At 38.9% G+C, this 22194-nt stretch overlaps 2 protein-coding genes across 6 annotated transcripts; one reads left to right on the forward strand and one right to left on the reverse strand.

The window, feature by feature from the left end:
• Positions 1–496: 496 nt before the first annotated feature.
• On the reverse strand, positions 497–1664 carry LOC104435263. Its single transcript, XM_039305485.1, has one exon. It carries the CDS (start codon positions 1425–1427, stop codon positions 885–887), a length of 543 nt encoding a protein of 180 aa, XP_039161419.1. The 5' UTR covers positions 1428–1664; the 3' UTR covers positions 497–884.
• A 3043-nt stretch (positions 1665–4707) lies between these two features.
• LOC104432519 (myosin-binding protein 1) lies at positions 4708–10618 on the forward strand. 5 transcript variants are annotated; one of them, XM_010044958.3, is made up of 5 exons: positions 4708–5009; positions 5366–5430; positions 5936–7147; positions 7575–9116; positions 10077–10618. In XM_010044958.3, the coding sequence occupies exons 3-4, from the start codon at positions 6037–6039 to the stop codon at positions 9089–9091; spliced, it is 2628 nt and encodes an 875-aa protein (XP_010043260.2). In that variant the 5' UTR covers positions 4708–5009; positions 5366–5430; positions 5936–6036; the 3' UTR covers positions 9092–9116; positions 10077–10618. The 5 variants fall into 5 exon arrangements, with proteins under 5 accessions (XP_010043260.2, XP_010043261.2, XP_010043262.2 ...); XM_010044959.3 differs by having other exon boundaries at positions 5373–5430; XM_010044960.3 differs by having other exon boundaries at positions 4708–5005.
• Positions 10619–22194: the final 11576 nt, after the last annotated feature.

The raw sequence follows: 22194 nt of genomic DNA on the forward strand, positions 1-22194 counted from the left end.
CTAACTATCAAATCAAGGATAGATAAGATCGTTCATGTAAAAATATATTTACATGGCGATGTAAAGAAATTTTACTTCACATATATATAGCAAGAGTAATCATAAAAGGCTCAAAGTGAGCCAAACAACACTTTTCTTTAATTAGATAGGTACACGTGCACTATGATCTCGATTTCTCGTCTCAAACTCGAGACAGCACATACCATCTAGTTAGCCAAAAGAGTTGCAAAAAGGGGGTGGGGGGAACATATAGATCTTTATTGGGAGAACAAAGAAAAAAATGAAGACAAATGGTAACTTGATTATGGATAGGCTGAATGCAGATCTTTTTCATCTGCATCTTTTACCCACCAATTACGGAAATTAGTCGAGCAAATACAGCTCAGACGGAGGAGGAGAATTTTCTTTCCTAACCGAAGTTATAATGAACTGACATCATCGAAATGTCATTCTCTTAACCTAAGAGATTACCATGGAAAGCTACATAATTGAGTTCTTTTTCTTTTTCTTTTTTTGTCTATTAGGCTATCAGAAAGATCAATGGGAAGGGAAGACCCTGATTTAACCAAACCACTCTCCCTCTTTTCCTGCTTTTGCAATTACAACAGGCCATCCTTCTGCAGCCTCACGGAACATGCCACAGCTTGAGCCCAATGCCTCAACTTGGTTTTCACTTGCTGAGGACTGTCTCCTACAAAACAGATGTCAATCGCCAAGAGCAAAGAAGAACAAAATTATTAGAACAAATGAGCGGTTTGATGCATAGAGGATGTACAATCAGCTTTTACCACGAGAGGAAATTCTTTAAAAGCAATTCATTTGCTGAGCACCGTCAGCCCATTTGAGAGGCTGAGATTGTCTTCACACATTTTCTACGTATGCATTTAAAACTTACCTGGACAACAAATCTTCCATGTGTCGGAATCGCTCCTAGGACTGCCATAGGATGAAGATCCTCCACCAAGCGAGGACGACGACATCGAAAATGACAGTGATGATCCATTGCTCTGCGGTGTTGATACCGGGCTCGGTGACAACTGCCTGTTCACAGCGAAGTAAATGTCGAGGGCCGGCAAAGTGTTGCACAACTCTTGTACACCCTCCTCCTCTTTGAACCCAAACCCTAGATCTATGCACCCTTTGAGCTCATTCAAATCCTCGTCGGTGATATCATCGGAGTCGTTAATTCCGTTCTTCTTCCTTTCTTGGTGAAGGATCTGCCGCCTCCGCTTCTCCCATGCAATGTCCCGTGGGGTCTCGCACATCGAAAGCTGTTTGGATAGGCACCTGCGGCTATTCTTCTTAGCCGGGCCAAATGGCATCGGTTGTAGCTCTTCCACATCCGATTCGCTTGGGGACGACAAGGATGGCGATGAATATGATGACGATAAAACAATGGGGCTTTCTTGAGGCTCGTCTTTATTCATATCTCCTGCGGCTTTGAGTACGTACCTTCAGGGGTTTGGGGCACGTCGTATAAATTCTCTCCGTCTGATTTTTTGAGCAGTTCGATTCGAATGTCCTTCCCCGAAATTCAAACTAGACAATGTATGGGATTGCCTGAGCCGTGGCAGCATGAAGAGCCGCCCGGCCAGGAGGCAGCGGTGGCAAGGGGTTGGGGATGGCGAGTCTGGTTGGTGGTTCTATATAAGTGGAGAGGTGAATTTTTGTTATTTGATGAAACAGAACCTACCCAACCAGCTCAAACGAGGAGCGGTTGGTGGTGGAGGTGATGGTGGGGCTTTAATGAGGCCTTCATCAAATCCCATTCCCTTTGGAGTGTGGTTGTTATTCCACGCCATCCATTCTGATATGAACCTGGGACAAATTTAGGATCTTTGATGGTTTTTGTGTTGGAGGGCTCAGCTTCTTTCAAGGGAAAGTTAGAAACATGAACTTGATAACTGCTATAAAAAACAAACCCATTTTGAAGTCTGTATGTGTCCAAGGACGAGACAATGCAACCTTCAACATTTGTATGCTCAGCATGTACATAGTCGTTTTTCTTGCAATGATACTATTTAACTGCAATTGCTATGGATATTAAGCTGCTCAACAATCATGAATCTTTTTTTGGTTGTTTGCTGAAGTAGTATCTTGGCGACAAAAAATTGTGAAACAGATGAGAATTGATTACGGTTGACGATCATGTACGAGAACCCAGTTTAATTAATTACACATATATGATGAATTATGGCCTATATGTAACTATATGTAAATATATCATCAAGCAAAATTTCAATGTAAATTCGCCTTGGGTTTTTCTTAGATCGCCTTGCTTTTTTGATGGCCGACAAGAAGAAAGAGATTAACCCAAAAAAGTTAGTAGCTGACATTTTAGCCGTGACTTGGTTAAAATTTTGAAATTATTAATGGAAAATCCCTTCTGCAGTGCTGTAAATTTAAGCACGAAAGGTAAACTATGTGTATAACTGGAAGTTTTTCTAAAGAGATTTTATAGTTTTATCCCAACAATAATCGAACTATGCCATTTTCTCCCATAATTATATTGTTCAAAATATGAGAAGATTGTCCCAAACCTTTTCGATAAATACAGAATTGCCCTCTAGATTCTCCCAAACATTGAGTCATATGGATAAGGGTACTCATGAAATTACGGCTAAATATATCAATGTTTGAGGTTTGTTGATATTGATAAGAAAGCAGCTGGTGATATCGGATCTTGCTGTTTAAGAGTTAATTATAGCACCAACTGATATCTTTCGTCCTAAAGTTGTCCTTCGCTCTTGATTGAATTGGTGGGGGAAATATCCTTTGGTTGATCATTGTTTACTTACCTTTGAATCCCTATGAATCCAAATACAGTTGATCTTCATATCAATGATCCTCCTTTTCTTCCATAGCTCTAAAGCATGGTGCGTGGTTCTACTTCTTACAATGTTAGTGAGCGCTTGAAAGTTCAAAATCAAGCACAAGTTTGTGCAGCTGTGAACTTTTTTTGAGTTTCCAGGAACCTCTCGCTCTCCAGCAGCATAATTGCAGTGCTCCTCGCATGAGAAGGTGTTGGACTTATGGAATGCCTTTTCCCTGGCAGATTGCACAGCAGATGCAAGTTGCCCAACCTTATGCTGATGCTACCATCGGGACATCTGACTCCACTATGACTCCATACGATGTAGAAATAGCGCTGCTGTTACCATACAAAAAACTGATGGAGTTGCTGGAGAAATGACAGTTGAAATCAGCGGAACTGCTTCCGAGGTACAGATAGCACAGCAGCTAATACAGGAAACAATTCTTTTGGCCATTGCAAATAACGCTTTCCAAGGAAATGCAAACCACGCCTACAAGTTCCTGCTGATTTGAAAGGTCTCAGTATTCCTTTGTTTCTAGGAAATGGCCTGAGTACATGCACCAATGTGCTTGCCTGCGCATCTTTATTGTCATACTTGAATTATTGGTTTGCTTTCATTTACATGTTTCATGCCGACGGCAAATTGTTCTGCTGCAGAATTCTATGGCTGAAGCAGTCACAACAGCTCAGAGAGAGCCTTCTGCTTTGTTGGAAAAAGGTTACAACACTTAAGCATCTCTCCCTAATCCAGGTCATACTAGAGGTTATGGCTTTGATTATGGTCAAACTTATGGGTACTAAGCCAGGCTGTCTGTCTCATCTCAAGCATTCTAGAACTACAGACTTCACCATCTCCGTTTGATTGGAGACTACAGTCGTACATTTTAATGTTTCTGTTCTGATATATCTAATTTTAATTTTATGGCTATTTATTCTTAATGAAGTGCTGGAGGCAAGCCAAGAGCACCATTTGGAAAAGCTCTCCTAACGAGTAACATGGCTATTCAGACGTTTGCAATCTAAACCTTATTTCCATACAATCGATTCCCTGATAAAGTAATTTTTTAGCCTAAGGTTTGGTTAAGTTTTTGATATTCATGTTTTAGAAAGATTTCATTGACCTCTTAAGCGACCCAACTCAAAAAGTTTTAATTTTCAATATGTTTATTTTCACATGTTATGCTTACAAACGCTTTGAACATTGAAAATTCCTTAATTAACGTCCCGGTACCCTGATAACACTTCCCGACAAAATCTTAATTTAAACATTAACCGATTAAAGTCCCGGTCTCTTCTTTTTATGGTCACTTGCTCCTTACCAAATTTCTTTTTCGTCAGCTTTATAACTACTTAACATCAACAACTTCATTCGATATACTATCAATAATGACATATTCCATGATGTGATAACATGATATGACATGATGACGGTGATGATTAATATTCTATAACGAGAAAAACTCGGTCGGGGGCGGGGGAGAAGGCTTCAAAGGAGCTCTTGTAATCCTCTATGTCCAGCCAATCATTATTCACGTTCACGTCGCACGAATCCTTGAAAAAGTTTTCGACTTGCGAGCATATTCAAGTTCGTGTCGGGCAAATCCTCGAAAAAGTTTTCCACTTGCCGGCCGAAACCCATCTCCGAGGAACGATTCCTTCGTGCGGTCGAAGAAGATCCGGGGGCTAGGCGTGTCTTTTTCGCATCCCCGTGGTCGGCGGCTTACCTGTTTTTGGTGGGCAGTACACTTTGTCACCGGCTGTCGTTTTCTCTTTTTGGATCAGCAGCCGACTTTTCCTTCTTTGGTCGGCGTGCTGATTCACCGTCTTTTCGCATTTTCTTTCTCTCTCCCCGCTTTTCTTGCGTTGTATATCATGCAACCGACGAACATTATGTATAGGCCCAATTGCTCTTTTTAATGAATAATGCGTCCTTGGCCATGGTGGGGGAATACTACGTGCAATGCAGATTGTGATTCGCTGTAAAAAGAGAGAGAGAGAGAGAGAGAGAGAGACAACATTGAAAAGACTCCAACTTTCGGTTGGCATTTCCCATAAAACTATTGACCCAGTTCCTGGCTCGGCTTGCCGAACTCGAGAGATTGGTTTGATTTGATCGATCGAGTTTCGTTCCTCGCTCTTGTTACGGACAATTCGCAGAGCCGTTCTTTCTGTTGAATTTCCATCGCATGAGTAGGTGGGCGTCTCTGAATCTGTTTTTTGTTTCCGGGTTCTTGATTTGAATTTTCACGGCTTGATCGTTGATTCCATGATCCGGCTGTTTTTTTGGTTGTTATGATTTCCTTTGATCTGATTGATGAATGATTCCATGTGTTCGAGTTTGTATGGTTTCATTTGCTGGAAAATTGCTTGCCTTTGATGGTGTGATTTTGGGTGGTGATGCTTTTTTTGTATGACAGTCGATTCTTTCTTCTGCAAATAGCTGGTCTTCTTTCTGGGGCAATTTTTGTGTACGTTAAGCTTGGATATTTGGCCAATTGCTTTAGACGCTTGTTCTCTGATTGGACCATTTTCTTTTGTTTTTTTCACAAGGGATCAGAGAGAAGAAGGTGAAATGTGTGGGTGGCAAACTCTTTTCTAGTTACCCCTTTCAGAAGGTAAATAAACCATTCTTGATTGCGCGATAAAACCAAAATGAGGTTATTCAGTTTTCGCACTCTTGTTTACTTTATCTGAGCAAGGAAATGGAGTTATGAGAAGCATTGAGCCTGATTCTCAATTGGAATCATACATGCTTTTTAAATTCATGTTGCGGGAGAGTCCTGTAGAACTTCTTTTGGCAGCAGTCTATCGTGCACTCTATACAATGGTTCTCAAATTTGTTGTATTGGACCATTTGTGTTACCTGCTTACAAACGCTCAGACACTTGCATACAACTATGCGTGAATGCTTTGCATGCATTGCGATACTGTTAAGCATAGCATATGCATCTATGTGAGTTGCAAACCATCATAGGCACTCACGTCCCTTGTGTGAAGCCAGATAGGAAGAAGGGTGTCAATGCATCACAACTATATTTTGTACAAATGAGTGTAGAATTGATATGCATATCTTTGCATCATTGAATAAATTTTTCTTCCGCTGCTTATCACTTGCTGCAGGAGTAATCTGGGACTGAGCCTATTAATTTGTGAGGGAAGATTGGACATAATTCTGTTGCTTGTTAAGTTCTATTCTTGAAGTCACTTGAATTTTTCTGGGCATGGCTGCTGGGGAAGTATCTTATGATAAACTGGAGAAGATACCCCGGGGATTTGCAGTGGCTTTGTCATCAGCAGTTCTTGAATGGCTTCTCATATTTGTGCTCTTCATAAATGCCCTTTTCTCGTACTTGATTACAAAATTCGCTGGTTATTGTGGTTTGCAAACACCTTGCCTTTTATGCTCTAGACTTGATCATGTTCTAGGTGGTAAAAGGGTAGGATTTTATTGGGACATGATATGTGGCAACCACAAGTCAGAGATCTCATCCTTGGTTCTCTGCCATGCCCACAATAAACTCGCTGATGTTCATAGGATGTGTGAGAATTGCCTTTTCTCCTTTGCTACAATTAACAAGTCAAATGCTGAAACATACAGATTGCTGGTGGGTAAATTGGGAGAGGATTCTAATATTGAATTGGAAGAGAACATCTTTTCTGAGGATCATAATCTATGTAGTTCAAGCAGAACGCATTGCTCTTGCTGTAATGAACCATGGATTTCAAGAGGTTATGCCCAAAAATTGGTGCTTACGAAATCAAGTGGGTGTGAGTTTGTGGATCTAGATGTTCCTTTATCAGGCATTGTTGGCTCCTATCAGTATAGCCTGAAGATAAATGACGAAAGAACATTGCAAGGAGTTCCTCTCCAAAAAGATCGTGGACTAGATGCATTGTCTCATGTAGGATACACCAAGCTCAAAATTACTTCTGATACAGAGTCAGATGTCCTGTTTTCTGATGACGATGAAACAGCCATTCGGCATCTTAAAAGAGTGGGTTTCAAAGAAGAATCTGGAATTGATTGTGCTCGAAACGAGCCTTTAATTGTGGTACTAGGTGATGATGCAAATTCAGAGAAACTTATAGATCCAGCTTCATTAAATGAGCATTCTCCAGCTTCCCAAGTGCAGTTAGATGTTGTTGAAGTTCCTGGTGGGAACTCCGTTGCATCTACTACTGAGCATGGCTTGGGTGAAATTAATTGCCGTGGTTCTGATAATTCTGAGACCAATGCTGCTTCAGCTGCTCTACCTGAACTTATTTCCTTTGATGACATTCCATCTGCAGCAAATGACACCAGCACTCCTGAGACAGTACTAATAGAGAGCTGTAAGTTTTGATTCTCTCCCTCTCCCTCCCTTCCTCCCTCCCTCCCTCCCTCTCTCTCTCTCTCTCTCTCTCCTGACAATTATTATCATGATATTTGTAAGCCGACTAAAACTGCGGACCAGTAGTGTGTATGCCTTGTGTGCATCATAATTTATGCTTTATGTAATTTCTTCATATTCTACTACGATAAATAATTTCTCTATCTTCTAATGCATCTATTATAGAAGTTGGAGCTTATACTGCATAATCATGTTTTTTGATCCTTGGAATTCAGAAAGAAATCACAACGTTTATGTCTGACTCCAGAGCTTGAACTCAAATGCTTTTGTCACTTTCTTTTCTTTCTTTTTTTTGGATTTGTGGCAGTTAAAGAGTTGGCACTTAAGACAATGGGCCTATCTTTTAATGAAATGATCTATCTGCACAGGTGTTACGGGAGCTGATGAAGATGAGAAAACAGCAGCAACATATTCTGATGGAGACATTAAGGAAGAGACTGGCCCAATTGCAGCAATTGACAAAGCCGAAACAAATACTGTATCTCCTGACCATTTTGCACAAGCGCCAAACTTTTTGGATCTTGGTGATGCCTATAAGATAGCTGTAGGCAACAGGGGAAGGCAGTTGTCCGGTGTGCTTGCTGAGCAGTGGCTAGCCAAGGATTCTTCCAAAGTTAGTGAAGACTTGAAGAACTTGTTCTCACAGTTATCTGCTGCTCGAGGGTTTGAGCAATCAGTCAATGATATTAGTCCAAAACTGTCTACTCATAGTGATGAATTTAGAACATCCGATGCTCCTAACTCAACTGCATTCCAGGTCCTTCAAAAGAAAATCTCACTTGAGAGAAATGAGTCTGGTCTTGAGTCTTTGGATGGGAGCATAGTCAGTGAGATTGAAGGTGAAGGTTTAATTGACCGGTTGAAACGTCAGGTTGAGCATGATAGAAAATCTATGAGTGCCTTGTATAAGGAGTTGGAGGAAGAAAGAAATGCCTCTGCAATCGCTGCAAATCAAGCCATGGCCATGATTACTAGATTGCAGGAGGAGAAGGCAACACTCCACATGGAAGCATTACAGTATCTTAGAATGATGGAAGAGCAGGCTGAATATGATATGGAAGCTTTGCAAAAATCAAATGACCTACTTGCAGATAGGGAGAAAGACATACAAGATCTTGATGCAGAGCTTGAATTCTACAGGAATAAGTACCCGAACGAACCAATGTCTGAGAATATTATGGAGTCGGTTCATTTAGAGGCCAGTAGTCATGAAGTTACTGAAAAAGCCAAGGGAAATGAAATTTCTCTAGAAGATAGTGGCCATGATAAAGTTGACCATGCTGATAGGGTCATCAGCGAAACCAGAACAGTTGAATTTGCTGATTCTGCAGTCAAGATTAAAGAAGAAAAATTACGCATTTTACAGTTTCTGAAGAAGTTGGAGAAAAAGCTTGGCCTGTCTCCTAAGGACGGTAAAAAGATTGAGTTGACTAATGGTGAATATTCTGAAACCAAAGGTGATGAGGTACGTGACTCAGAGGAGCCAGAATGCAGAGCAGGGAATTCTGAAAGCGGTGGTGCAGAAGATAGTCGTTTATCTGTGCCAGATGATGTTTCTCAATCAAAAGGTAGTTTGAGTTCCCAGGAAGGACAGGGTGCCATGCCAGAGAATCCATTATTAACGAGCAAGAAAGATAAGGATTTTGTTTCCATCGAGCAAACTTCTGTGGCGATGTCTGAAGGGGATGAGTTGGTTTCTCTTAGAAATGAGGTCCACTCTTTGTATGAGAGGTTGGAAGCATTAGAGACAGATCGTTCTTTTCTTGAGCATACAATTAGGTACCTCAGAGTTGGAGACGAGGGGCTTCAATTCATTCAGGATATCGCTTCTCATTTGCAAGAATTACGGAGCACTGGGACAAGAAGTGACCAAGCTGTCCCTTGAGAATTGATGCCGATGGGTTGTAAAGGTAGGTTATGATACTAAAACAAGAAACTCTTCTTGTTTTAATGTGGCTTTGCTGAATCATCTTCTGATTTTGTTCCTTTTCTATATATTAAAGAAATCTGAAATTCTGGAAATGGAAAATTCTTGACTGTATGATGTTAAACCTGATTTTACTAAAGTTATGTGTTTCCTTTCAGAATTAGCCCTTTGTTCCTAGCCTCCCACCTTTCCTTCACATCTTTGCAATAGGGGCTGTATCCACAATGTTTCATATGTTTTGTGAAGGAAGAGAAAATAATGATAGTAATTTCTGGCTTTAGCAAATAATGATGATGCTTTGTGAGTTTAATTCTTTTGTGTTGAGAAGCATGGCATGATTTCCTACTGTAATCAATTGTCCCGTGGCAGAGGTGATGTTGACAGTTGTAGCTGATTGCTATATAAGCACTCGAAAAGTGTTCTCATTCTGCATTTTACATGCAATGTATAGAAAAACACTATTTTCTATGATAAAAATCGCTGGAGTTTGCTTTCTCCAGCTTTTTCAAAAGGTGTAACTTCAAAAGTAACGTACAAGTTGTTGGGATATGCAGTAGATCTTGATTGAGTGCATATAGAGCTTCTTTTGCTCTGCATGCTGATGTATAATTCATTTTGTGTTTTCATCCATGCACAGTTCTCATTTCTTCTCTTTTTTTTTTTTTTTTTTTTGTTTAATTTTGGGGTTGAAATTTCCAGTTCTCAGTTGGGACTTTCTTTTGTTGAGAGAAGATTTTTCTTGTCGCAAAGGTTTAACATTTTGCAATGGCTAAGTTGATGCATGTGTTTAACCAAGTAATTTTGTTGCTGTCATACTTAACATGTTTTCCGAATCATTTCATGTACAAACCATATAAAATCGTAGTCCTTTATCCTGTGAAATTTATGGACACGGGTTTTCGAAAGTTCTCACCCTCTTATCATGTATCTTTTGTTCTTGCAGATGTAAGTGAAAGTAGAATTCTGATGACCCAAGAAGCACAAATATACTATGGTCATAGGCTGGGGAGAAATGTGTATACAGATTCACAGAATGTCCATTCGCAGCATTGCTCAATGCAGAAGATCTCAAAACCGTACGTTGGGTTGTTCTCTAAGATCCCCTCTCTTTTTTGCGGCTTGTTTGCTTTTTCCATGAAAGTATATGAAGGATAGTGAGTCTTTGCTTAGTTGAACCAGAGTTTCAAAATTCTTGCTTCACCATCACAGAAAGGAGTTTTGAGTGATTAAATTGTACAAGGGTTGATTTGTATGTAGATTCAATAATACAATTTCTGTACTGGTTGACATTGGAAAGTCAGCTAGGTATTTTTTATACTGGTGAGAACAGTGATTTGACTTGTATATTTTGTTATCTGTCTCTAGGTTTCTAGATTGATATGTGATATACCACTATTTTCCTCGGTTGCTTCTTGGATCTGTATAGTATATTCTCTCATGTTCATCCCAACTTTTGACTTATCCAAATGCGATGCTCATTGCTGTTGTCTCATTGCATTAGTTACTTGAACCACCTTATTACTTGTTTATATTGTGGGTAATAGCAAAGTTTTTGCTTTGACACCCATCGTGTCTCAGAGAAAATGTGGGGACTCTGTTCCATAGCATGCCCTGTCAAAATCCAGGAAACCCGTTATACTTACAACGGGGAAGCTCCGACATCAAATATTTTATCTAGCTGGATTACAGAATTACCTCGGAAGGCATTGATCCATGTATTAGACATGTTTCAAACGATTCAGACATGAAACAATGCCTTTCAACTCCACTATTTTTTCTCAACTGCTGTTGAGAAACTGCACATTTTGATCAATCCGTTGCGTTTCGTTAGTTTACTAGATCTATCACATTATGTTAGCAACTGCCAGAATTATTTTCGAATCGCAGGGGGATGATCCTGCAGTTTCACGAAAACTTAGAGGGTGGTTGGATTAACTTCTTTTTTTCTACTGCATGCTTTTTATGTCTTGGTTATTTAATCGGGGCCCTCTGATCCTTGTGTGCTGTCGATGACTATCCAAGTTTTCGCTGATTTAAGGGATTTCATGTGCTGCTACTTTCTGTACAGCATCAAGTAGGAGGACCTGCACCTGCAGATAAGCTTAATGAGTCCTTGTTTAGCTGCAAACCCAGTTCTTATGGTCTATCAGACGATGCATTTTTGTACTGCATATGCCTTATTTGGGTTGATGCAGTTTATGTGATTTACAGGGAAAAAGCTTGTAGCTCTCTAAGACTCTTGCGGAAATTTCTTCCAGCTGAAAAAAAAAAATTGCCTAGGTTGCCAGAAGAACCGACGTAGAAATATGGTTGTCAAGTTTGGCCAAGGTTAGGTATACTTAAGATTAGTCTAGAAAGCCAAAATTCTAAGTTACACGGCAGACTCGCTGGTATACGCCTAAGCGGCGGGCCATATTCAATGCTTAATGATAGTTTGTCATGTCATTCGATGTACCAATTTCACGAATCGGTCGCGCTTAGCTAGCATATGATAGATTAGAAGAAAGGATATGGGTTTGAGTCAACATTATGCTAATTTTGACCTTATTAGATGGTTCAGTCTATTAATCCACCGCCTAACTTTTGGTTGACTTTAAACTTCAATGTACTTTTTGTCTGACTTTGGGAAGATTGAACCTGATGGGATAAGCAAAGACGTCTTTTTCTTCGTGGCGTGCCCGAAGGGATGCAAAGATCACAAGATCAGATTTGAAAATGGTCGAATGGAAAATAAGAACAGTCCTCTGAAAATAGGGACAAACTTATAAATGGTGCTTTTGTATCTCAGGAAAAAAAAATGACTTGTAAAAAAAATATATTAAAAATGATTTGTATTGTTTATAAAAATGAATTAGCGAAAAATATTTTTAGTCGATAATTATAATATATTTTATCAACTAGTTATTTTAAGCAATTATTTTCAAAAAAAAATTTCTAAATCATTTATTTTTCGTGAAACAAATAAAACAAACAAATAACAAGAGTTGCATAACAGCTATAAGGAGATAATAGCGTTTTACTATTGATTCGCTTTATGCTACACTAGCGGTTTGGTACATAGAGTTTTTCGTACGTTGTAATATGAATAATCATATTATTCACCCAAAATGCATGTTTAATGCTAATAACTTATATCAGAAAGCATATATAAAAACATAGCCACTCTTGGTAGAACGTGAAACTTAGTGACTTAGATATTTCCAAAATTCATTATACTCCCTAAAAATATACAGGACTTTCCAAATTTTACCCAATTTATGCAATGAGAAAAGTTGCTGTGCCGGCTTCTCCCAAACATTTGAGAAAGTCCACTATTTCTCTCGCTTTCTACCTTCAAACCCCAATTTCTCGTTCTGCAGTCAAAAGCAAATTGCTTGTTGCTGGACATTGAAGACCATTTCAATCGAAAAGAAAAAAGATCAAGCTATTCGAACACGACCTACTTTCTCGGTGCATTCATCGTGATGGAGTCGAGTTACGAAATAAAAAATTACATATCTAAAAATTTCATTGCAATCGACCGACAGATCTATCGAAAATCGCAATGTGAAAGGGCATAGAGTCAAACATCATTCATGAAATGATGATCTTCCCTTTTCGGTTGCTCAAGCCTTTTTCAATTCGGACTTTTAAAACCGCGGCTGGTCGAGTCAACTCGGACAAATTGACATCTCAACAAGGCCACTAACTTGCCTTGTGTATATATATTCACATGCACCTGCTTCAAATTCATTTCATCTCCTAATCCTAAGCCTTGAAGGCTAGAAAAATCCTAGTTTCATCTCCAAAAATGGGTTATGATCATACTCATCACTTCTCCACAGCAACCATTGTTTTTCTCATTAGCATCCTCTTCGTTGTATCGAGCAATCTCGACCTCGCCCTCGCCGCAAGACCCCTACTGGAAGAAGGGTGGTCGAAGAACATTAGCAACGGCCAAATAGAGTCGCTCCGAAGGGGGCCGGTGCCGCCGTCGAGTAGCTCTTCCTGCACAAACATCCCCGGGCAGAACCGGGGCAAGTGCACGTTGAGCGGCATGAACGTCGCCGGACGTGCCTTTGCTCGTGGACCAAGAAGCACTTTCCCGGCGGCTGTGATGGCAAAAATAAAGGACGATGGATGGTAAAGCTATGGGACAAGATTGGAGCGATTTGATTTAGGGTTCTGGGACCATGCAAAGCATGTAGATAGCTAATTAAGCTAGGAAGTGAAAGAAAAATTAAGTTTTAGTTTCAACCTTTAGGTTTTCTTCAGCTTTTGACTTTGTCACTCTCTAAAGCGAATTGATTATTTGTTCATTGCTCGTTTAGATTCTCATTATCAAGTAATTCAGTTTCCTTTGATCATATTGTCTTGTAAGTTGATTAAAGATCTCTATTCACGAAATGGTACGGTGGAAAATTAATTTTAAAAAGAAGGCAAAAGAACTTTCGAACCCTTAAATTGCTCATTATTTTTCCAATTAAGTATTTCAACTTCCAAAATTTATATACTCAAATTGTTGAATTTGCAATTTTTTTCTTATTAAATCCCTTCAATTTCAAATCCATTTGATTAGAGTCAATGCATCCATCGAAGCTAGAAGAGTCTCACACGGAAAACCTTTTGCCAATGTGGACTGTCAACTTATGCACGGGCCTAAAAATATCAAAGATGAAAACCACGAGTCTCAGCACGAATATTGTACTTCAGCTTTTCACGTGCTCCAATGTGTGTACGCTCCAATTAACTCGATTTGGAGTCAGAGAAATTTGATGAGATAATTTAGATAAATTCAAGAACTTGACTAGACAAACTAAAAATTCAAGGATTCGATTGTAAAACAAGCAAAAATTCAAAGATCAAAATAAAAGTGTAGGCAAAAGGAAAGATAAAAGGCATGGAGAACACTAATTTTTGTCCTGAGTACAATTATTTAACAGGAAAGAAAGAATTTTGAGGTTGAAGAAAGAATGTCAAGAATTTTATTTTGCGATATTAAAGAATTGTCCAAATCAAGTTTGTAATTAGACTTTATATGCTTAAGTTGTTTAGTGAAAGATTTAGAACCCCTTTAACAATCCAAATGAATATGTCACACAAAAAGAAAATACCAATTACCCTCCTCACTTTTCAAAAAAAACTATGAAGTACAAGAGATCAGGCCTCCCAAATCTGAAATTCACGATATGCCTTGCAATCTAAAAATGCAATGATTAATTTTACATGATAGATTTCTTTGGTGCCAACCTTTCATGGGAGAAATATCCATAGGGCCTCAAGTATATATGAACTACGTTTATCGTAATCGTCGATCATGTGATCTCACATGCATAAAGAGTTCGAATGATCACTGATCGCGATAGATCTGCTAGAGCAGGTAAAAGACATTACAGTCCTACAAAGAATGTGAAAATATCAGTTTGGCACTGTTCAAAGAGTACCAACCTTCTAAAGAAAGCAATCAATACTCTATCCAGCGCTTTAGCCACGAAGGTATGCGCCTCCACAAGCGTCAATTCCGTGGGGACATGAAGGAGATCATAGCCTCCCTCTTTTGCCCATTCACATGGCATAGCCCCCAAAAACGAACGAAGCACCGCCACGGTCACAGCTTTCCCTTTGGTAGGGCCGGGGGAGGGAATGCAACATTGTGATTGCATTAGAATGGCAAAGAACTCAACATGTGTGTTTGTGTCGTGAACCCTCGCTCCATTGAAGAAACCTTTTCCACACACCGAGTATACATGAGCCTGTTTCGAATGCGCCGTCGGATGACGAGACTCGGATCTGAAGATCTCCTGTGATTTGAGGGTAATTCCCTGAAAAATTTATATCTTTAGATTTAATCCCAAATTTGTTGACGCATCCAAAAATCACTACTGGATCGTTAACATCAAGAGATTATTGTTATTTCATACGAACATGGGGTATTGAAGAAGATAATAAACACCTAATTATCCCTGCTGTTAATAATGTTGAAGAATTCAGTGATATTTGTGGATTTGTCAGCAGATTTGGGACTGAAGTGAAATTGGAGAACTCTGTTTTAATGGAATCGGGATTGGATCTAAAGAATTAGAGGTCCCAGGTGATCTAACGATGCAAACAAATCATGCTCTCGTGCGTCGGGTGCACTGAAATTCTCCCTTCCGTCCCCACTCATCAAATGCATTTTGGCCAGCTGTCACCTTTGTTTCGGTGCAGAAACCTAGTCACATATGTTGGCACCCACTTCTATGTGCTCTAACTCCCACCGCGATGGGCCATGCCCCAGTTTTGGCCTCAACTTTCATCCTTGCCAATCGATGACGCACCCACGGACCATGTCTATTATTAAGGGTGAGAGTGTTGATTCATGATTGAACCGAGAGAGAGATGGAGAAAAAGGTAGGAAAGGGTGGGACAGAAAGCTAACAGCCATATTATCTTGTTACGTCGAAATAGCCATCACTTGAAATAGTATGTCTGATTATTTTATTTTATTTTATTTTATTTTTACAGATTTTTCGCTAGCATAGTAGACAGAATTCGACGGGCAAGCTAACCCTTTTGTTAACATACAAGAAGATCTTCTGAAGTGTCCCATGCCGATTCGAGTGAATTTCGACCTTTGCCAACATTCAAGACTCTCGGAACATCTAACGTAGCGTTTGGATTAGTAAAAATGATAAGCCATTTGGAATGAGGAGTAGGATCAAAATAAATGATGGTAATTGGAATTTTATAAATAATCAAAATGGGCATTCTTATAAACTGAGACATAACATAAAATGACAATAACAATGAGAAGACCAATGAACATGTATTCCAAGAGAAGCAGGAGAAAAAAAGAACAAAGGGAGGGAAGGAGAGAGAAACATCTTGATTTAGCTGTTATCATTTCATATATTCCTCCCCTTGTCGAACTTCTTTCTTTTCTAAGTAATCACACCCATTGCTTTTCATCATTCTCTCAATTCTTCACATTGGCGCTATTCACCACCCTCCCATCTACGGTTACTTGATGCCTGCAGATGGCTCTACTCCAGTTTCTGACTCTTACATATGCTGCTGCTGCTGCATTTCTTGGGAAACCAGACTTCTTCCTCCTTTTTCTAACTTACATGATGAATTTCTGTATCTTTTTAATAGGTATTATTGTAGTCATTGATACGGTTCTTATGGAAGGTTGGAAAAAGGCATGTGTCCACTACGAAAACTCCTTTTTTTTAGTGGGGAGCACTTTCTTTTTGCGATGTTCTCCATTGCTAGTTGCCCGACCCCGGTCGCTGAGATCCTTTTTTGTGGCGAGGTACTCCTCCTCTCAAAGTTATGTATGCCAAGTTCCTTCGAGGGAGCTGTGTTGTGCCCTTAGATTTACGCTACTTGCCCACCTATTTCAAGTTTGGGTACAAGTTCCTTTTCGTTGAAAGCTGTTTGAGTCTTTCCTTTGTGTATGGCATGAGGTGACTTCAATGTCCTAGTGCTTGCCACTTAAAAATTGTCTCGGGATATTTTCTTTATCCCTCACCCACAACCGGCCCAAAAGGGGAATTTCTTATCCTGGAAAAGCAAGCTACCTCGGGTCCTTGAACCAATACCATGGTCCTTGAACCAATACCATCTTTAAGCAAACCTAATTTCCTCCGTCCCATTTTCTTAGCAAAAGTATATACTGGCTTTTAGAGTAATGTGCTGATCTAGTAGGAACAAGTTATAGGGTTTAAATTCATGTTTTCCAAAGAATTAGTCATCTTTCTCATTTTATTTGGTAAGTAACATCAATGAAACTAGTGCAAAGATTGTAAGTTCAAAAACGGATGGTAAGTTGAAGAAATTACATCAACTCCTTAAGTACTGCCCCTGATCTTTTTTTTTTTTTTTTTTGGGGAGGGGGAGGGGAATTGGGAAGTGAAATAAATCATTTTATTTACTACCTATATAGAAGTTCCTTTTCAGCACAAGACTCATAAATTCACATTCCAAACTGTCTAATGAATGTGAAGGATCAACAATTTCCACCTAAGTAATATGTGAAATAGGCAAGAATCGAATAACCCTTTTCTTCGCACAAGCATAAAGCACATGTCAGTTTATGCAATAAGTGAAAAGAAGTAATAAAAAAGAAAAGATATTGTATGTTTTCGGGCATTTTAGAATAATGATACAGATTCTTGCAGGATTTATGGGGGTGCGAAGAGAGCAAGTTATCCCCTTCTTAAATTACTATTCTCATCTACTACTAAGTACTATAATAATCTAATTAATCTTGGATGAGGGAATACTTATAAACATGGACACGGATAAAAAATCGAAATATGTAATGTTATTATAAATGGGTAAGTATTTTAGAGAGTTCGAACTTGTTTAAAAAAATTTGACTTTTATGAACGAGTAATCTCGCGACACTTGCTAAGTAAGTATCATGTGATTTTCTCTTCTATTGTGAATAATTATCACTTTCAAAAGTAACATTTCTATGATTAAGCACAATAACTAGGAACCTTTTTTTCCAAGATACTAGAGGGAGATCGGGAACAGGCGATATCTCGAGCAATTATTGAAGTGGTGGGAGACCCAAGGTGGGGTGGGGGGGTGAAAAAGGGTTTGTGAAAGAACAAGAAGGGGACTGACAAAAACAATAAAGACGGTCGCGTGGGAGTTGCAGGGAGGGACGGACGGACGGGGGGGGGGAGAGTCTTATCATGAGGCATTAGAGCTGCAGCTGCAGAGCTGCAGCAGCAGCAGCAGCCGCTGCTGCTGGCTTCGATGGAATCGAAATTTTTTGGAGTACAAACACTCGCAATGGAGACACCCCAACCACCCATCATGCTCGCTCCGCTGGGAGCACCACCTACCATTCCATTCCCTCCCTCGTCCGTCCATCATCCGTCATCATCATCCCTCCTTCAATGATTCACGCCATGATTCTCTATCGAACGCTGTCGGAAGCAACTGGCTCAGCATCCTGGGTCAAGCAGGCCGTGGCGTTTTCGACCCGTCGTCTTTCTCGTGATCGATTCATATGCATCGGGAATCGAAACTTTCCGTGTATGATTAATGAGTGCTGCAGAGACATTTGGTAATAAAATTTATTGTGGTAAAGCAAAGACATTCATGTAAGGGTTGTGATAATGAGCAATTTTACCATCAACGACAATGGTTCATCCAATGCAAAAGATCGATGTAAAAGTGAGACAGAAAAGAGTGTCTAAAATCTTTTGATAATGAGGAAGTAACATGCGAATAAAAGAAGTTTCTATATCTTACATCGAGTATGTCCCTAGAAAGAACGTGTGGGCTATTGTCTAAGTTATAAATCGTTGATTGAAATTCGTATTTACCATATTCGACAAGGTAAAGAATTGAGGAAAAAATGGGACTGTCGATTGCAGCAATGATGAAACAGTAGAAACCCACAGTGATGAACATGTAAGTGCCGAGCCTGAGGAATCTAGTGATTATATAGGTCTGACTAGATCAACCATGCCTATTTTCCAGCAAGAAATGGACCGTAGTTAGACATTATATGCATGTCATAAAGTCAAAAGAAAAACGTGATCGAAGTAAGGAAAAATGACATTGAAAGTGCCAAAACTATTGTCCTGTATACGATCTAGTACCAAAACATTATGAACGTTAATTTTCGTTGTGAAACTTCCAAAATTAGGATGTCTGAAAAAAGTTGTCATACATGTGTGGAGCAAATTTATTGCTTGACTAGCTCGAAAGAGCAATCACAAAAATTTAATTTAATTTTGTTTTAGATAAATTATTTTTCTCATTATTAATTCTGCTATTTATATCAATATCATTGCAAATTTTTTAACAAGCTTGATCACGATTTGATGTTGAGATTATTGCGTTTTTGCCAAGTGTTAGCATCCCCCGCCCCCACCTTTTCTTGCTATCATTCCTTTATATGATTTCTCGACCGTCCTTTTGTCACAAGCATCCATCCTTTATCAATATGGTTCGCTTTTATCTATGAAATAGATACTCTATTTATAAAATTGGGGAAACAAAAGAATAAAAGAGAAGACATGAGTCGGGTCAAATTCCGGACTCAAACCGACCCAAATCACAAAAAAGGTTCGTTTCCATTTGGCTCCAAATCATCATTAAATTTAGTCTGATTTCATTTTTTTTTTATCAGTGCATGTCAGCCAAAACCTATGATCATTGGGTCAACCTCTCACATCGCAAGGTTACCCCCAGCATCAAGAACTCCAACGAGACTTTGTCAATAGTCATTTAGGAACTCTAAGTGGGAATATCAAATTCGAGAATAAAGAATCGAACGCCACATTTTATTTTTTTTAAGATAAGTCATTGACCAAATAAATGTAAATATATATATTATCCATTGCAACTTTAGGAAAAGGGGTTCTTTTTCTTCCGTGTGGGGGTGAAACAAGACACCCAACCTGTTGTTTCCCACTTTTTGAGACACGAATTCGGGGTGTCCACAGCTATCAAATATGGCGAAATGCGCAGGTTGGGTCGTTGTCATTGTTGGGTGGAATGCAACACGGGTCCTTCCTTAGGATGATTCTGTGGTCCTATGCAATCCTCCCCCTGTCCCCACCCCCACACCCCAATTTGACCCATTTCCCTCACATTGTGGTCATCTCACATGCCCAAGGACAAGATAAGGTTTCATTGAATATGGCTGGAATTCCCGAAATTAGGAGAATGCTATTTATACGTCTCTTTTATATATGGACGTCAATCTAATCAATCGAGCACAACACATCGATGGAATATATTTGGGTCGAGTCACAAATGTTGGCAGGACGAAACCGACCCTAGCCAATCACTAGATCTAGTGAGGCCATCCATTGCCTAGGTCAAGGTGATGTTTGACCTCGTCTAAGCAAGGGCTCCCATCGTCAAGACTTGCCCAACAGGGGCTCACCTGTGATGGGCAAGGCCAATCTACCTAGCCATTCCTTATGGCTAGTGGCCAGCCATCGACAAAAGGAAGAAGAAAGGAAAAAAAGAAAAAGAAAAAAAATATATATATATATATATATATTAATATATGAAAATATCATTAAGAATTGGCCATACTAGTACTAGCTATGCCACACAAAGTTGTAGAATCCACATAGTAATTTTCTGCCAAAATTAACCACATGGACTCAAATGATAAAAAGTGAAAAGATTTATAACTCAATTAATAAATTTAAAAGATTTATAATTGAATTTACAAAAGTACACTATGTTTAAACGTTTTAGACAATTTTCCTACTTTATTTATGGACGTGAATTTAATCAATTGAGTGCAACAAGTCGATCAAATATAGGAAGTCAAGTCAAAGGAGATAATAGCTGAATTTCCTTTTTTGCTCTCATCCTATCATCTTTGTCGTCACCGTTTCTTTCTTATTCTACTTAACATATCGAAGTTCTGAAACTCTTGTACGGAGTACATTTTGGTATTGTAAGTTTACAACTGCTCCCTTAAGTGAAGAAAACTTTTCAAAATAACTCGATCGAGTGCGGTCGGCAATGACCCCCGCATAATATATCATGAGGTATGTTTGCCTTGTGAAAGGGTTTGCAAAGAGTGAATGCTTCCGGTATCTTTGGATCAATTTTGCCAAAAAAAAATAGAGGAAGTCCATAAAGATTGTGTACTAGAGAATACATGGGATAGACATGGCGGGGAGGTGCGTCTGGCGTTTAGGGCGACCACAATATGCCAACTGATCTTTTGAGGGAATGTTTTGGAGAATGGCCATAAGGCTAGTCGATGCCCCGTGGCCGGATGGTTATATCATGTTCGTAAAATTTAGTGTTGGCAAGAAGAGAATGACTCATTCGATGTGTGGGTTTTGAGAGAAGATGAAATTACACATTAAGCTATCCGCTAAGAGGTAGAAGTTGCTTCGGTCGAGGATAAGATGATAGAAGGTCGCTTGGACGGTTCGATCATGATAAGACGAAGACCTTCATCCAATGAAGAGATTCGAGTAAGTGACTGGAAACAAAGGCGAAGAGTGACGGGAGAAAGACCTAGAAGATTGTGGAAAGAGATAGCAAGGAAAGATTATTTGAAATTTCTATTCTATTTAGAATGAAAACATATCTACAAGAGGTAGAAAATAGTGCTTTCCCTAATAAGTGACAACAAAAATTTCCAATAAATATGACGATTTTGTCAAATGAACATATTTAGAAAACAGTCTCTAATCTATTTTGGACACATTAGATCAAGAACAAATATTTTGTTTTACGTGAGTGAATCATCGTAAATATAAGAAAACAACAAATTTAAAAAGAAATCACGAGTCCATGTATATAATTAAGAATGAAAACGTAAAAACCATTTTCGCAATTTCTTGTGAAAAAAGCACCAATAAACTAACAAGAAAAAGTATATAATGTTGCGTATATAACATGGTAAAAACAATAATGAGAGTTAGACATTTATGACATTTTCCATTGCGTTAAGAGCCAATGTCGTTACTTATAGAAAACTTCCTAGACTATTACAAAAATAATAGATTTATAAAAAAAATTGCAATATTTTGCAAGGGAGTACGAGGAAAAGTCATAATGACAAAAAGTCATGCCGCTAAAACGAGGTAAAACATTAAAAATTTAAAAAATCATAATGTCTACTAAGTTTCGCACTGAATTATGATTGAAAATTATGAACCTGTGTAAAAAAATAAATATAAAAAACTATTAAGAATTATGATACTTAAATATTTTTCGACGATTTTCATTGCATTATGGCCAAACATAGTAAACCTTTTATATAATGATGTAAAATATTAAAATTGTAATTGTTTAGATATTTACTAAGGGTGTGCAAAGAACCGGAAACCACTCGAACTACTCGAAAGCAAATCGAACCAAACTGGAATTGGCAGCTCCCTAGGAAATTGGTTCGATTCATGATTCTAGGTGTGAAGTCGCCCGCCCGCCTACCCATCCGAAATTTTTAAGAAAATTTTTTGACCAAAAGTTAAGAAAAATGACAACTCTAATATCCCTAATCTGAAGCACAACACTCATTAATTGAGTGCTTGTCTTGTCTCACTTGTACATTGTAAGAGTGGTCTCTTTATCTCTTACTCACGACCTTG

Source organism: Eucalyptus grandis, chromosome 2 (assembly GCF_016545825.1).
Source record: "Eucalyptus grandis isolate ANBG69807.140 chromosome 2, ASM1654582v1, whole genome shotgun sequence".
In the NCBI taxonomy this organism is placed as follows: Eukaryota; Viridiplantae; Streptophyta; class Magnoliopsida; order Myrtales; family Myrtaceae; genus Eucalyptus; species Eucalyptus grandis.